Source organism: Schistocerca gregaria, chromosome 2, assembly GCF_023897955.1.
Source record: "Schistocerca gregaria isolate iqSchGreg1 chromosome 2, iqSchGreg1.2, whole genome shotgun sequence".
Lineage (NCBI taxonomy): Eukaryota > Metazoa > Arthropoda > Insecta > Orthoptera > Acrididae > Schistocerca > Schistocerca gregaria.
This window is the reverse complement of record NC_064921.1, coordinates 531,553,189-531,568,794: the sequence shown is the minus strand read 5'-3', so window position 1 is coordinate 531,568,794 and position 15,606 is coordinate 531,553,189. Positions and strand designations below refer to the sequence as shown.

Below are 15,606 nucleotides of genomic sequence, written 5' to 3'. Positions count from 1 at the left end.
TTGCTCATGAACTTGCAATGTAACGAAAAGCACGAACGGAAGACAGTGACTGCATTCACAGAGTTTAAAACAAACAAATAGAGCGGTCGAACGCAGTTGAATAAGATATTGCCTTCTAAACTGATAGATCCATTTGATGATAAAGTCTGGTACAAAATAATATAATATTGTTTTACAAAAATACGATATTTATTGTTTTTACGATGATGCAGAAACTTTCGTCTAAGGCTTCGGACTTACGCTCGATGAGAACATGGAGCGAAAGGCTAAATATTTATACGAAAAAAACATTTAATTCATATTTTTCCCGTCACCTTGCTAGGCGAATCTTGGCGGATATTGGAGGAAAACTAGCTTTTATTATCTATACAAGGAATATCACTTTTAAGAATACATTATTAGGATTACAAAAAAGTCATGGCCAAGCAGACAGCAATGGGACTGAAAAGTTGACTAACAATAGATTACAGAGGAGGAAGAGGAGATTAGTGTTTTAAGTCCCGTCGACAACGGGACAAGCTCGGATTAGGGATGGACGGCCTTTCAAAGGAACCATCGCGGCATTTGCCTGAAGCGATTTAGGGAAATTACGGGAAACTTACGTCAGAACCATCGTTCGCCCGAATAGATTATGATCGCTGAAGATCAGTCATCGTGTCGTAGAGTACTTCCTCTTACTGATCGTGGAAGAGCTTCTATGGATCAGATAACAAAGTGATTGACAGCTAATGTTCACACGACAGCTACTGTTCCAACAACCAGAGCGTGATCGAGTCAAACCTTCAATTTTTTTCCAACGCTGTCATATCGCTGTGCTTAGCCTGCTGCCTCAAACGACTGTTTCCATAGTTCAGTTGCAGGGCATGGTTCTAACTGGTAAGGTAACAATCGTGATTTGTTGTGGTTTTTTGCACTTTTCGACTGTTCAGCGCGTTTATTTTACGCAACAGAATGTCCTAAAAATAGTTGCGAAAGTGGCGCAGAAGAAATGCAGGACTTACCACCGTGCTGAGCAAATCCAATACTGAAAGTTAACGCTAACTGTGTGACCGTATCTAGAACCTAAGCGCTCAGCTATTGCTGTCGCATCCATATTGTGTGTGCTCTGACAGATGTGAAACGACATCATCATCTCCTTCCCTCGCTTGACTACCTATCACTTTGTTAAGAGTATTTTTATCGAGGACACATTCCTGCAGTCGAGCTGGGAGGCGCAGTGATGAGACCATGGACTCGCATTTGGGACGGGGGCGGCGCAAATCCCTGTCCGACCATTTAGATTTAAGATTTCCGTGGTTTTCCTAAATCGCTTAAGGTGAATGCCGGAATGGTTGCACCGAAAGGACATGGCCGATTACCTTCCCCAGTTCAAGCTTTTCCTCCGTCCGCAATGACTTCAATTGGTCTCGCGGTTCTAGGCGCGCAGTCCGGAGCCGTGCGACTGCTACGGTCGCAGGTTCGAATCCTGCCTCGGGCATGGATGTGTGTGATGTCCTTAGGTTACTTAGGTTTAAGTAGTTCTAAGTTCTAGGGGACTAATGAGTCCCCTAGTGCTCAGAGCCATTTGAACCAACTGCCAATGACTTCATTGTTGATGGGGCATTAAATGTTAATCTTATTTTTTTATCAGATCCTACAACTTTTAGTTGAAATGCATGTCCCTCTATGCATTATCAATGCTGAAATGTTTTTGACGTTCAGAAAGCGTTTCGGATGTTCATCTGAGTTGTAGGTACTATTTTCTCGGACACTATGTCGACGACAGACAGTCTTCTTCAGATGCTGCAAGCTGTGTTTCAAGTTCAGGCAGCGAGTATAGTCTGTTCACAAAGAGAGTAACTAGAGCTTTGAAGGTCTGGACTGGAGGAAGTCGACCCGCTCTTGTTTTGTGTCCGGCCCCTGATCGCCTCAACAATGCAATACAGAACTTTGCATATGTACCCATATTATGCCGTGGTTTTGGTGTCACAAGTTAACACATTCAGATGACAAAAGTCATGGGATAGCTATAAGCACATATACAGATGGCGGTAGTATCGCTCACACAAGGGATAAAAGGGCTGTGCATTGGCGGAGCTGTTGTTTGTACTCAGGTCTCCGACGTGATTATAGCCGCACGACGGCAATTTAACAGACTTTGAACGCGGAGTGGAAGTTCGAGATGGATACATGGCACATTCTATTTCGGCAATAATTAAGGAATTCAATATTCCGAGATCCACAATGTCAAGGGTGTGCTGAGAATACCAAATTTCGTACATTACCTCTCACCACGCACAACGCGCAGCGAGGTTTGCGTCGAGTTGTGGAACATACGACGAATCCGTTAGGACAATGGAGTGGAATCTGGTGTTAATGAGCTACTGCAGTAGACGACTGACGCGAGCACATTCGCTAACAGCACGACATCGTCTGCGGCACTTCCCATGGACCTGTGACCGTATCTGTTGAACTCCAGACGACTAGGAAAACCGTGACCTGGTCACATCAGTCTCGATTTCACTTGGTAAGAGCTGATGGTAGGGTTCGTGTGTCGTGCGGACCCCACGAAGCCAAGGACACAAGTTGTCAAGACACTGCGTATGCTGGTGGTGGCTCCATAATGGTGTGGGCTGTGTTTACAAGGAATGTACTGGGTCCTCTCGTCCAACTGATCCGATCATTGACTGGAAATGCTTATGTTCGGCTAGTTGGAGACCATTTGCAATCGTTCATGGACTTCAGGTTCCCAAACAACCATGTCATGTTACTGGGCCACGGTTGTTCGCGACTAATTTGAAGGACACGCTGGACAGTTCGAGCGGAGGATTTGGTCTTCCATATCGCCCGACATGAATCCCACCGAATATTTATGGGACATAATCTGGAGGTCAGTTCATACACAAAATCCTCCACTGGCTCTCTTCCGCAGTTATAGATGGCTATAGAGGCAGCATGGATCAGTATTTCTGCAGGGGTCTTCCAACTGTTTTTTGAATCAATGATACATCGAACTGCTACACTACGTCGGGCAAAAGGAGGTCCGACACGATATTAGGAAGTGCCTCATGACTTTTGTCACCTCAGTGTACATCTGTTGATGAGTGCGCAGCTGTTACTATTCTTTCCACTCCTCGGAGAAGGGAAAGGAGTAGTACTTTACACAGTGGAGCTAAAAAACTAACTGGTAATATCGCTGAATTTTTCGAGTACAAGCGCAAAAATAATTTTGTTTGTGTGTGTAATGGCACCCTTATTTATTGTAGGAATGCCTGGTATTGTTTCCCTTACAAAGGGAGGTCCCAAAGGGTGGTGTCGACAAAAAACTCGTGTATGGGGTTGTGTGTGTTAAGGTTCCAGGGATTACATCACACCCTGCATTAATTGTCCCTGGTTAGCTTTCTTCAATAAAAAAGATCCTTTAGTTGACTAAAGTTGCAATAACAAAATCTGTTTCTGAAGCCCTGCTTTAGCGTAGTTGTGCAGTTAACTGGCTGATATAGTGAAGGTACACTGAGGCGTCACAGAAACTGGTATAGGCAAGCGTACTCAAATACAGAGATACATAAACAGGCAGAATACGTGGCTGCGGTCGGCAACGCCTACACAAGACAACATGCGTCTGGCGCAGTTGTCAGATCGGTTACTGCTGCAACAATGGCAGCTTATCAAGATTTAAGTGAGTTTGAACGTCGTGCAGGCTAGGCGCAAATTGAAACGCGTATAGCACGTGTGACGTGACACGACACTACAGCGCGACGTGCACGTGCAGCACGGGTCGCGCGGGTGCAGCGCATATTGCGACGCTACACCATACTTCGCACGCGCCGAATGGCGACGCTCTAAGCTGACAGAACTGAAGAGCGCGCAACCTGTTATCTTCCTCAAACGATTTTACAAAAACTATCCACTGAAAATATTTGATTTTTGCCTTACTTGTAGCGTTATATGTCAGCTTCGTGGCGAAGTGCCCATGATCTCTCTAATGACCATTCTTATTGTGACGAACACATTTTAGTAAGACACTACACAAAACTCAAACAGTTTGCAACGAAAATTTGGGGTCACTATGATTTTGCGTTTGGTACGTATTACACCATATGTTGCTGCGTACAAAATTTAGCTAACATGCAGAATTTTTGTTTAGACTTGGGAGGAGGTCTCTATCGGCCTCCGATCTTGAGAAAATGGATCCCATGTAGCGCGCTCACTTCCTATCTCACGGCCGCGAAAATGAAATACTCGCAACATCTCTCGTATCTCCTAAACAGCTCGAGACATCGAAACGAAAGTATGGTGAATGATAGCATACAAGGAGGAGAGTGTTTTTTTCCAATTCTTAAACATACGGAACTTTCTTATCTGTGGCGATATATCAGTGCTTGCACTTCCCTTTTTATTTATATCACGCCAGTGACTGTAATTTTTTAAGAGTTATCGCCAGCTAGCGAAACAAGAGCTTTCTAGTATGAAAATAAACATAAAATTTCTTGTTTTATGTTACTGCAAACCGACACTGTGAGGTATTTGGAAGCTATTGAGTTCTGTGATTGCCAATTACTTGTTTAATGAGGCACTCCATTTCGAAATTCTGTCTCAATATCTGCTGTGAGATGAGTTTGGCGAAAATAACAAAAAAAAAAAAAAAGATTGCCAATTCTGTTGGAATTTTGGAGGAATCCCGTAACGACGAGCGTTCCTTCAGGCGAAATTATAGGCAATTTGCCAGATATTGGTTACTCACCTAGGGCTTGCCAAACTGACAATGTGTGATCGCGAAAAAATAGTTGTTATTGAGAAAAATTAACAATTGATCTGTCGCACAACACAATGGTCAGTGTATTGTCAGCAGCGCAGAATAATGCTCGCGACAGGAATGCACAAGCTAGCCATGTGTGCCTTGTGAGTTGCAGTTCGAAAAACATTGTCATGAAAGTAGATCTGCCTTTGTCAGCAGTACATTTAAACAAATTAAAAATATCTAATCATAACATTCTTTTAGGATACTCCTACTTTCGTAATAATACCGACCATTTTCTTCGTTTGTGAAGCCTGTTGTATCATTAGTTTATTAATGCTGATAATGTGCATGCAACAACTGAAATGCTCTTCTCTTCACGGCGAACCAATTAAAACATTGTTATTTGTGACTGCTTTTCGACTGTTTCTAGCTTGCAGTGGAAATGTGATGTTCACATGCATGTAGTACAGTGTGTCGTATTACATTATTACATCCATATCAGAGTAATCACAATGGGACTTCTATACTTCAGATCTTGGAAGCTTTTTACCAGGAGCACAAAGGGATCACACCTGTGGAGATTATCCCTTTCTGAATTTTTGTACCAGATCGTACAGATACGCCAGCATACTAGGCAGCGAGAAGATAACCTTGTTTTACTTTCCTGGCTTGCTTCTTAATCACATGATTTTTTTTTAATATCCCTTGCTTCCTTATTCATTACCCTCTGCCCTTTCTTGCGGAGGCATATGATACAATTCCAGCGGCCAACGGCTCATGAGTTACTGAAGTACACATTTTACTTGACAGAAGAAAAACAAAACAAAACAGAACTATACAGCCGGCCGGAGTGGCCGTGCGGTTCCTAGGCGCTACAGTCTGGGACCTGGCAACCGCTACGGTCGCAGGTTCGAATCCTGCCTCGGGCATGGAGGTGTGTGATGCCCTTAGGTTAGTTAGGTTTAATTAGTTCTAAGTTCTAGGCAACTGATGACCTCCGAAGTTTAGTCGCATAGTGCTCAGAGCCATTTGGACAAAACTATACAGATATAAATAACATAAAAGTATAACGTACTAACGAAGAAAGCCGGAGCGTTTAAACGGCAAAAAACGAAACACTACATAAGGCAATAAAATTTAGTACACAGTGAGGCAAAATTTATCGTATGGGCAATACTACCACTGCTCATATGCGCCGTTCCGATGTGAGCATATGGCCGGGCTACTTTTCCGCTCCCCGCCTCAAATTTCCCACGTGCTAGCAAGGCACGTGTGACGCGCGGCGCGAGAAACCAGTCGGCGCACGAGCTATGGGACACAGCATCTCCGAGGTAGCCATGACGAGGGGGTTTTCCCGTACGGCCATTTCTCGAGTTTACCGTGAATACCAGGAATCCGGTAAAACATCAAATCTCCAACATCGCTGCGGCCGAAAAAAGATCCTGCACGAACGGAACCAATGACGACCGAAGAGAATCGTTCAATGTGAGAGAAGTGCAACTCTTCCGCAAACTGCTGCAGACTTCAATTCTGGGCCTTCAGCAAGTGTCAGCGTGCGAACCAATCAGGGAAAGATGATCGATATGGGCTTTCGGAGCCGAAGGCCTTGATGATTGCGGGACACATAGCTTAACGCCTCGCCTGGGCCCGTCAACAGCTACGTTGGAGTGTTGGTAACTGGAAACATGTTGCCTGGTCGGACGAGTCTCGTTTCAAATTGTTTCGAGCGGATGGACGTGTGCGGGTATGGAGACATCTTCATGAATTCATAGACCATGTCAGCAGGGGACCGTTCAAGCTAGTGGAGGCTCTGTAATGGTGTGGGACGTGTGCAGTTGGAGTGGTATGGGACCCCTAATACGTCTAGATACAACTCTGACAAGCGACATGTACGTATGCACTCTGATCACCTGCATCCATTCATAGCCATTGTGCATTCCGACGGACTTCGGCAATTCCAGCAGGACAATGCGACACCCCACATGTCCAGAATTGCTGCAGGGTGGCTACAGGAACACACTGAGTTTAAACACTTCCGCTGGCCACCAGACTCCCCAGACTTCAACATTATTGGACATATCTACTTCAGACATTAGTCGAGTCCATGCCACGTCGTGCCTACACGATGTGAACAATTTTTTTGGTTCTTCTGAGTATTATATACGAGTCCCCATCACATACGAGTCATTTTTACATTTTTATAGAAATTATCATAATTATTTTTAAGCATGCTTATAATTCAGTGTTACATACGTCAAAAATGTTCAAAACTTTTTTCATGCTTTTTATTGCTGCACTGTAAATTTTTGCTACTGGCTGTTTTTAATTTCGAATTGGCTAAGAGAACTGATATGGAATTAGTTGCAACAAGACCCTTCTTTAAACATGAAACTATCATTTTTAATTTCACGAATTACGGAAGCTTTTGACACGCCCCTCTCTTAGTTTCGTAGATACGCAAAACGTAGCAGCTGACACGGGTATGGCGGCCAGTTGATGGCACTGTCAATGCCACTTGGGTCATAAAGTAATATGTGAGCCCAAGTGTGCACTGCGTGACGTAAGCTCTGCTTGCCTCGTCCCCTGCCCTGCCCCCGCCCCTTCTCCTCCGGGATTAGTAGATCTCGTTGTGAACAGTCTCTACACATAACAACACAGCTCGTAGCAACCGAAGAAGACGACTGGGTCTGCCCTCACTACGTTCTGTATAAAAATCGATTCAACAACTCGTTTGAACACTCAGATGCAATAATACAAGAATAGCATGAGGAATCGCCAGAAATGTTGTCATCATATCTCATTGAGATATACTGGTTTTTAGAATTATACAATATATCTCTGGCTTAGTCGAGTGCCAGGAATTCAGATATAATGGTTTTTAGAATTATACAATAATCTATGGCTTAGTCGAATGCCAGGTTAAGTTATTTCTCACTTTATTGATGAATGGATTCTCCTTCAGAGTTCTGTTTACTTCTTGAATTCTATTCTACTTTAAATAAATATTATCTTCAGGTTAAGTATGGAACTAAAAATTAAATGTTTCTAACATGTGATGCGAGAAAAGTGTATGTTAACTTACCACACCCAAATTCATCGGAGATATATCTTCCGTTATGACAGTCATTATAGCCGTCACATATAAAGTCTGATGAGATACAACGTTCCTCTCGGTGCTTCTTGTTGGATGGCAGAACACACGACAATGTTTCACCTGGTGTGCAGACACTGACTCCTGCAATGAACAGATAAGTATTCTTATCAGAGGATAATACAGACATATGATACATAGGTGTTGCTGTTGCTTTGGAATAAAAGTTACACATAAGAGGAAAGGTGAAATGTGTTTAAAAATGTAAAACATGCACGCTCAGCTTGGAGCAGAAATCATTTTGATATCTGCAAATCAATAAAAAAGAGAAAAAAGAACGGCAGCGGATCATGTGAACCCTATTAATCATTATCAAAATGTAATTAACATTGTGTACGCGTTAGTGTGGTTCGGTGGCTGAATGGATAGGTGTCAGGCTGAAAAACAAATGGTAAATTTAGTTGTTCCTAAGGTTTTTTTGTGACGCACCTCATTTCTTTAATCCCCGGCAATGATTTGTTAATTTGAAAAATGCCAAGCTGTACCAAGGATTGAACTCCATTTGTAACTAATCGTCTCCCTGTAATAAGGTTGGTAAGTCAGTTAAAAAGCTGAAGAAAAGCAAAGGGCATAGCTTCACGAGTAGGGTCAAACCAACATGTGTGTCAGCAGAAATTTATCTAAGAGGTGTGTAAGATTCTGTAATTTTCACTTTTTAAATTATGTAACTGTTTCCATGAGTTTGATAGCGTATCGTGCCTAACAGATAAATTCACAGGAAGTACACAAAACATGTCAACTGTTTGATAATCCAGTTGGTATGTTTTGCAACATAGACTGCCTCTGATATCTTATATGTAAAGCATATTTCGTTTGTAAATGCACAGTACATCTTTCGATATTGCGATGGATATGGATGCCGCATCTTTGTATTTAAACATTTGTAAATTGTGTTCTCTTATAGTTTAGTCAATGCACTAGCAAGTATTTACGAAAGTTTTTTTTATTCATATGCCATAATTTTAGGTTGGTATCGAAAATTAAAACGCCAAATTGAAAATAAAGATATATTGATGAAATTCTATTAGATATCAAAAAAATAATCAGCAAAAAACGTCACTGATTAATATTTCTCGAATTGTAGAAAACGGAAACAAACAAGAAGACCACTTATTCAAGTTTGATTACGTGTATTACATTTTTAGTTTTTGACTTTTTTTTTATTTACAAAGCTACATATCTACAGACTTATTGTGCTTTTTTGCCTTTTGCTCTTTAATCTTCACTGTCAAAAACATTAGTTGAACAAAGTATCTTCTTGTAGCTACATTTTTTGGGCTCTCAGGATTAAGTGTAACCCACACACAACATTTGTATCGCCAGTCTGACATGTTTTGTGTAACCATGCCAACTGGACTGAACACTTGGTTGTTCTCTAACCATATGTTGCTATGTGTTGCACCCCACAGAGTTTAAAAAAGCGCTTCTTCTTTGTGACTGATGAATCTGTTTCCATAACCGAAGAAGGCCAGATTTACGCAAAGACCAGGTAGGCCCGTTAGTCTTCATCACACGCACAAACATTCGCGTCTGCAGAAATTTATTCAGGAGGCGAGAAGACTGTAATATTGCCATTTTTGATATAACTGAGTTGGTCAGTTACAGCATGTCATGGCGCAAGAGCTAATTTTTATAGACGACACACAAAATTTTTATATCAGAGAACTGATGGTTATTCCAACTTCCAGAACCTCATCAGAATTCTCGAATAAATAAAAACTATTTACTCTAATTTCCAGGGTGCGCGGAGGACGGGGGGGGGGGGGGGGGGGGTTGGATGGAGAGCAGGTCCCACCCTTGCCTACTCCCTCTCTCATTTGCGGATGCTTGTATAAACAAAAAAAGAATTGCACGTAATTTCAAAATATGGAACACAAACCAGCAGTCTTTTAAGTAACGTTTGGTACTCCGTTGAGTAGAGTTGGGGGGTAATTGTTAAATAAATATAGAGAACAAACGTCATAGATACTCATACAAAATCCTAACTAGCAGTTCGTTATACTGACTGGAAGGTGTCGTGTGGAGTGTAACTAAAACACTGTCGGGCAGAAAGGTTCATATTTATCAACAGCACGGATAGAGTAACTACAGTCATTGTTCAGTTCGCACACTGGTCGTCCTGAAGTGCAACATCAGTACTACCACTGAAAATGCTTCTTAGTAAATTGATGCGAAACGAGGATGAAACAACATAAATTGCATTAATTCAGTTGCAAGCAGACGTAACTTCAGCAACTTTCACAAATCATAATAAGATCTAAATCGGCAGACCATCAATGGTATGCTTTTCCTTCTGTAGCAACAGGAAATGGAACCTTTCAGTATCAGTGTGATAATTTTCCTGTCAAAGGGCCAAGAATCAACTGTTATGAAGAAGTGTCTAGATTAATCAAGTACATAGATTACTACACAAATAGCTGCGACATTTTGAATAATTAAATGCTTTAATATCAGCAGAAACGGAGCCTTTCGCCGTTTGTTACGTTGTTGGCGTCTTCAAAACGAATTGAAATCTATGTCCAGACACTTTCACGCAGTTAATGTAAAAACGAAGATGTAGATTTTTGCGTCCCTTGGTTTTTTCTGTGATCCTGCAAATGAGTAAACGGAGCGGACTCGTTTTCAGCAAGTCCACGGTACTCACCGTACTCCTTGAGATATCTGCCTGCGCAGTCCACCTCGTCTGCGCATGGTTGCCCTCTGGAAGCCGGAACGCAATCGCAGTATGAGTCGCAGACATTGGCGCGCCTGATGCAGCGGCCGTTTGGACAGAGATATTCGTCCTGACCTCTGCACTCGGTGCCTGCGGGAGAGACAATTTGAACGAAACGTTGTCAAGGACGGACGGCGGCGAACGTTGTACTGCTCGTAAAAAGAAGCAATTTTAAATCTTTTTTCAATTACATAATAATCCAGTCACCTCAGTTTTTTGTATACTAGTTGTACCTTTAGTACACTATCGTACACTTTTTTTCACTGTCCCCTACATATCATCTCATTCCCCTACATCACATTCGATTATCCGTTGAAACACTGTACAAAATTACCTCCGAACCGATGACCACTGGGAATTTATAGATAGCCATCCTGGAAGACCCACACTAACATTTCAATACCCTCTTGATATACGCTCTCCCTACTTCCCTCCTTACCTCAGTAGACTTTCTTAGGCGCCAATCTATCTATGTTCCTAGAAATCCTATTCATCCTAACCGACCAATCCTTCATTCACAAGCTGTAGCCTACTACTTCTTCAATAATCCGGTCGATTACACCGCTCCTTTCTACCTACTCGTGACCAATATACTCTCATACGCAACCGACATACTAAAGACATACATAAGGTATTTACTAACCGCTAAAAAAAACTACAGGGCTGGCATGAAACATGCGCCAAACTTAGCTCTACATTATCCATTTACACCTCCAAGTATTGGAAAACACTCCAGCGTATCACTGCAAATACTTCCATTCCTCACCACCAACTTCTCCGTAACAGCAACCCGCTTCCTGACAATCTGAACGAACCAATCACTTTTTGCAACATATCTCGTCCATATCTTCACAATTTCCAGCCTCATTCTTCGACTACTCCTTATTTCCTATCGTCCATGAACGTACAGATGTTTATATGTGTATTGCCTGTTTTTCGGACACAAATATATGCGCCTTCACGGCAATTAATGATTCAGATGGCTCTGAGCACTATGTGACTTAACTTCTGAGGTCATCAGTCGCCTAGAACTTAGAACTAATTAAACCCAACTAACCTAAGGACATCACACACATCCATGCCCGAGGCAGGATTCGAACCTGCGACCGTAGCGGTCGCTCGGTTCCAGACTGTAGCGCCTAGCACCGCACGGCCACTCAGGCCGGCGGCAATTAATGATAACCGTTGCCACTCTTCACAATAAGTTACTTTTCCGAGGTGTGAAAAACCTCCAAACTGCTTCTGCTCCTTACATAAAAAACCCCGCTGGTGATACTTTCTTCTACCACCCCATTAGTCTCATTTTAGTGTTTAGTAAGGTCTTTGAATACCTCCTTTAGCAATAAATCCATAACTAACTGTTAAACCAATATGACTATTGTCCAAACTCTTTTACTTCTTCTTTCTCCTATCCCATCAGCTTAACAGTGAAAAAATTAATTTTCGAATATCTTGATCTTGAAACAGCCTAAGACTCTTAAGTGTATTCACTCCCAGTTAATTACGTCTCCCTTACTATGTACTCTCTATACAACCGACCAACATCTGTCAAAAACAAGAACACTAACTCTCGCATCTTCCATCCCTATGTAAACATGGCCCAAGACCATGTCCTCCCTCCACACATACATCGTTTACACTGCTGGCGTGCCCAGGCTCAAGCCACCCGTCCATCTCCTCCAGTATGCTGATGACACCGCTTTCCTCTCCCTTTGAAATTTCAAGCAGTTCTCTTCCTGATGCAGCCTGTTGTTCTTTTAAATCGATTCCTCCAGAACAATTAGATAACAAACCAATCGCAGCTTCCGCGTCCGTAAGTTTTACCTAACTATTTATGGCCAAACTATTTAATTAACTATCACACAAAAATACCTTGTTCTAAGGCTCGGCTGGTAACGAACACGGGAACCCAACCTACTAATCACCTATCAAAAAATTCACAAAAGACTTAAGTTGCTGAAACTATAACTGTCCATACTTGGGGATTGAACACCTCTACCATCATCCACACCAGCAAAATGTTGAGCCAACCTATCCTCCCCATCACAGTCTTAGCATTCCCACAAATCATTTAATACCGCGCTCTCTTCCTTGCCTTCCGCATCAGTTCATTTTCTCTCATTTGTATCTTTACCGTGGTCGTCCATACTGATCACTTACATCCTATACTATTTGCAAACTCTACTCCAATAACGTCATTGTCTCTGCTCTATATTTCCAGTTGCGTAGTGCTCTTGCACATATACGGACACATTCTTCCAATACTACACCTATATACACTCCAAACCCTCTCCCTACGAAACAACAACCGATTCTTTTTCCCACCCAATGAAATCCACCCTGATATTTATCTGTCCTTCCAGCTCTAGACCTTCCCTCCGTACACTAAATTGTATCGCGGACCACTCTCTTCCCCTCTTTCCAGTTTTCTTTACTCTTCATACCATGGGTCTTTTGTCACGATCTGCAACGGAACTGGCAACTCACTACACACACATTCATTACTTACCTCCACTCAAGAAGTGAAATGAAGACACAATTCGCTCATCATGAGGAAATGGAGAAAAGGGGTCATCATACGAAGACGAAGGTAAATGTTTCACCACAAGATTCATGTTCCTTCCTAAAGGAGAGTCATGAAACATGGTACATAATTTTACAATGAACAAACGACTACAATTAAGTGCATCTGCCGACAACCATTTCTGAAAACGAAAACCTGGGCCTTTTTTCGAATCGTTTATCCCCCCAGCACCGTTCAGTTGATGTGGGAAGCAGTACGATCAACGTGGTCCAAGAAATCCTTGGGAACCTACTAACAGCTGAATGAGTCACTCCCAGCTTGCCTTGCTGCAGCAGGTGCTTCAAATATCGGATTTTCTGGGCGGCGGTAAAAGACAGGTTTACTGGTAGGAATCATCAGTGTAAGTGAGGAGACACAATATCTCAATTATCTTTTTAAAGCTATTCCTGCAAAACTTGTATTTTTCTTGAGTCATAAATACGGGCAACGGCGTTGCCGCAGTGGATACACCGGTTCCCGTCAGATCACCAACGTTCAGCGCTGTCGGGCGTGGCCGGCACTTGGATGGGTGACCATCCGGACCGCCATGCACTGTTGCCATTTTTCGGGGTGCACTCAGCCTCGTGATGCCAATTGAGGAGCTACTCGACCGAACACTAGCGGCTCGCGCCAAAGAAAACCATCACAACGATCGGAGAGTGGTGTGCTGACCACACGACCCTCCTATACGTATCCTAAGTGAGGATGATACGGCGGTCGGATGCTCCCGATGGGCCACTTGTGGCCTGAAGACGGAGTGCCTGTCTGCCTCATCATAAATACATTGTGTGTAGATAATTTAAATCTCTTTAAAGGTATCGTCGTACAATGGCTAAAGGCTGCCGTTCTTAATGACAGTCTTGAAAATCATGCAAGCTAAACACGTTTACCGTATTATTCCATTTCTTCAGGACAGTCGTGTTTCTTTCGATTTTGTTAAGTTTTAAATACAACTTAACCTAGACCTTAATCGTTCAAAACTTAAACAGTTGTTTATGACAGGGAAATTGTACAGTACTTATTGAGGTATACATTACGTTAATTAATACATTATTTACCGACAATGTCATAAGAAATTACATAAAACTACTATTCATATATGGCATCTGCATTCTACAAATGATTTACTTCCAAAATATCAGCTCAGAGCACGACTAATAAATAAATGGTTACGGGAATGCAGCCGGGAGACGTCATCGACAACCACGAATATTTCGACGGGAGCACATCCTGCCAATGTCAAGGCATAACTGCAGCAAGTAAGCGCTGTGCCAGGGAATTTAAAACCTCGGTTTTCAGAGAAACTTCGAAAAGATAACACACGTAGTGTAAATACTACCGCTATCAGAAACCAAACCTGAGCTACGTCAGAATTTATCGATAGTGAAATTACTAAAAATAAACGGGTGCATTAGCATTAACTCTGTACTTTTTTTTACTAGGAAGAGAGCAGGATTCCATGCAGAATTTAACCAAAAATCACCTTCTCTATTTAAAAAGTTACTAGATGGTGGCTGAAAAACACACTTCATATCATATTTTCGCAAAATATGACCAATCCTGTTAATGATCCCTGCGTAGGGCAAAGAGGCCGCAGACTTTGGTGTCACTTCGATATTATCATCACTCCTGGTGCACAGTTAGCCGATTGTACAGTTCACACCTGATCTTTCACCATAACCCTTCTGACGAAAGGTGAGTTTAAGATGGGCCAACTCAGCAGACAGGATCTCAGGATCCGAGATGACATGGGCCGTGTGAATCGAGGTACGAAGTACCGCTTCACGGTGACCCGCATGGTGACAAATATCAGCCTCAGATAAAGTCAGTGAGACTAGGCGTCCTTAAACGCCGACGTACTATCAGTCTTCCTCCTGATCAACACGTCAAGGAAGGGAAACAGCCAGACATCCATTGTGAAACGAATATTCTGGTGGACTGAATAGAAGTGCTCTGAAAAGTCGTTAAAATTCTAACAGACATGATGCTAAGCAACAGAAGTATCATCTATATATCTGAAAAACACGCCGGTTTCAATCCCGCCGACTCCAGTGCACGTTCCTCAAAGTTTCCATACACAAGTTGGCAGTAATAGGTGACTACGGGCTTCTCATCGCAACTCGTCTGCCTGCTTGTAATACTTCTCATTACATAAAAAATAACTGAAAGTCAACACATATCGAAATAGGTTCGTTAATTCAGCACCAAACCTAACTGCAATCAACTGCAACGAAACAGGCAGAGGAACACCAAGAGAGAGACCACATCAAAATTTACTAGAACATGAGATTCATTGAAACGCATTCCCTCTAATCGACGTAAGAAATCTGCGGAATTCTTAATGTGTTGCTCACATCGACCCACTATAGGGTTCAACAGAATAGTAAGGTACTTTGTTAGATGATATGTCGGAGCACAAGTGCTACTTACTATCGGACGAAGAGGAACCCCTCCCTTGT

General features: G+C 42.4%; 1 protein-coding gene across 1 annotated transcript in view; it reads right to left on the bottom strand.

Annotated features, from left to right (window-relative positions):
* LOC126330497 (G-protein coupled receptor GRL101-like) overlaps window positions 1–15,606 on the bottom strand; it is a 643,973-nt gene that overhangs the window by 212,433 nt on the left and 415,934 nt on the right. Inside the window, exons 8-9 of the mRNA XM_049996361.1 lie at window positions 10,516–10,674; window positions 7,803–7,955 (exon numbers count right to left, since the gene is read on the bottom strand). Of these exons, the coding sequence (XP_049852318.1) occupies window positions 7,803–7,955; window positions 10,516–10,674 (312 nt within the window). The remainder of the gene's footprint in view (window positions 1–7,802; window positions 7,956–10,515; window positions 10,675–15,606) is intronic.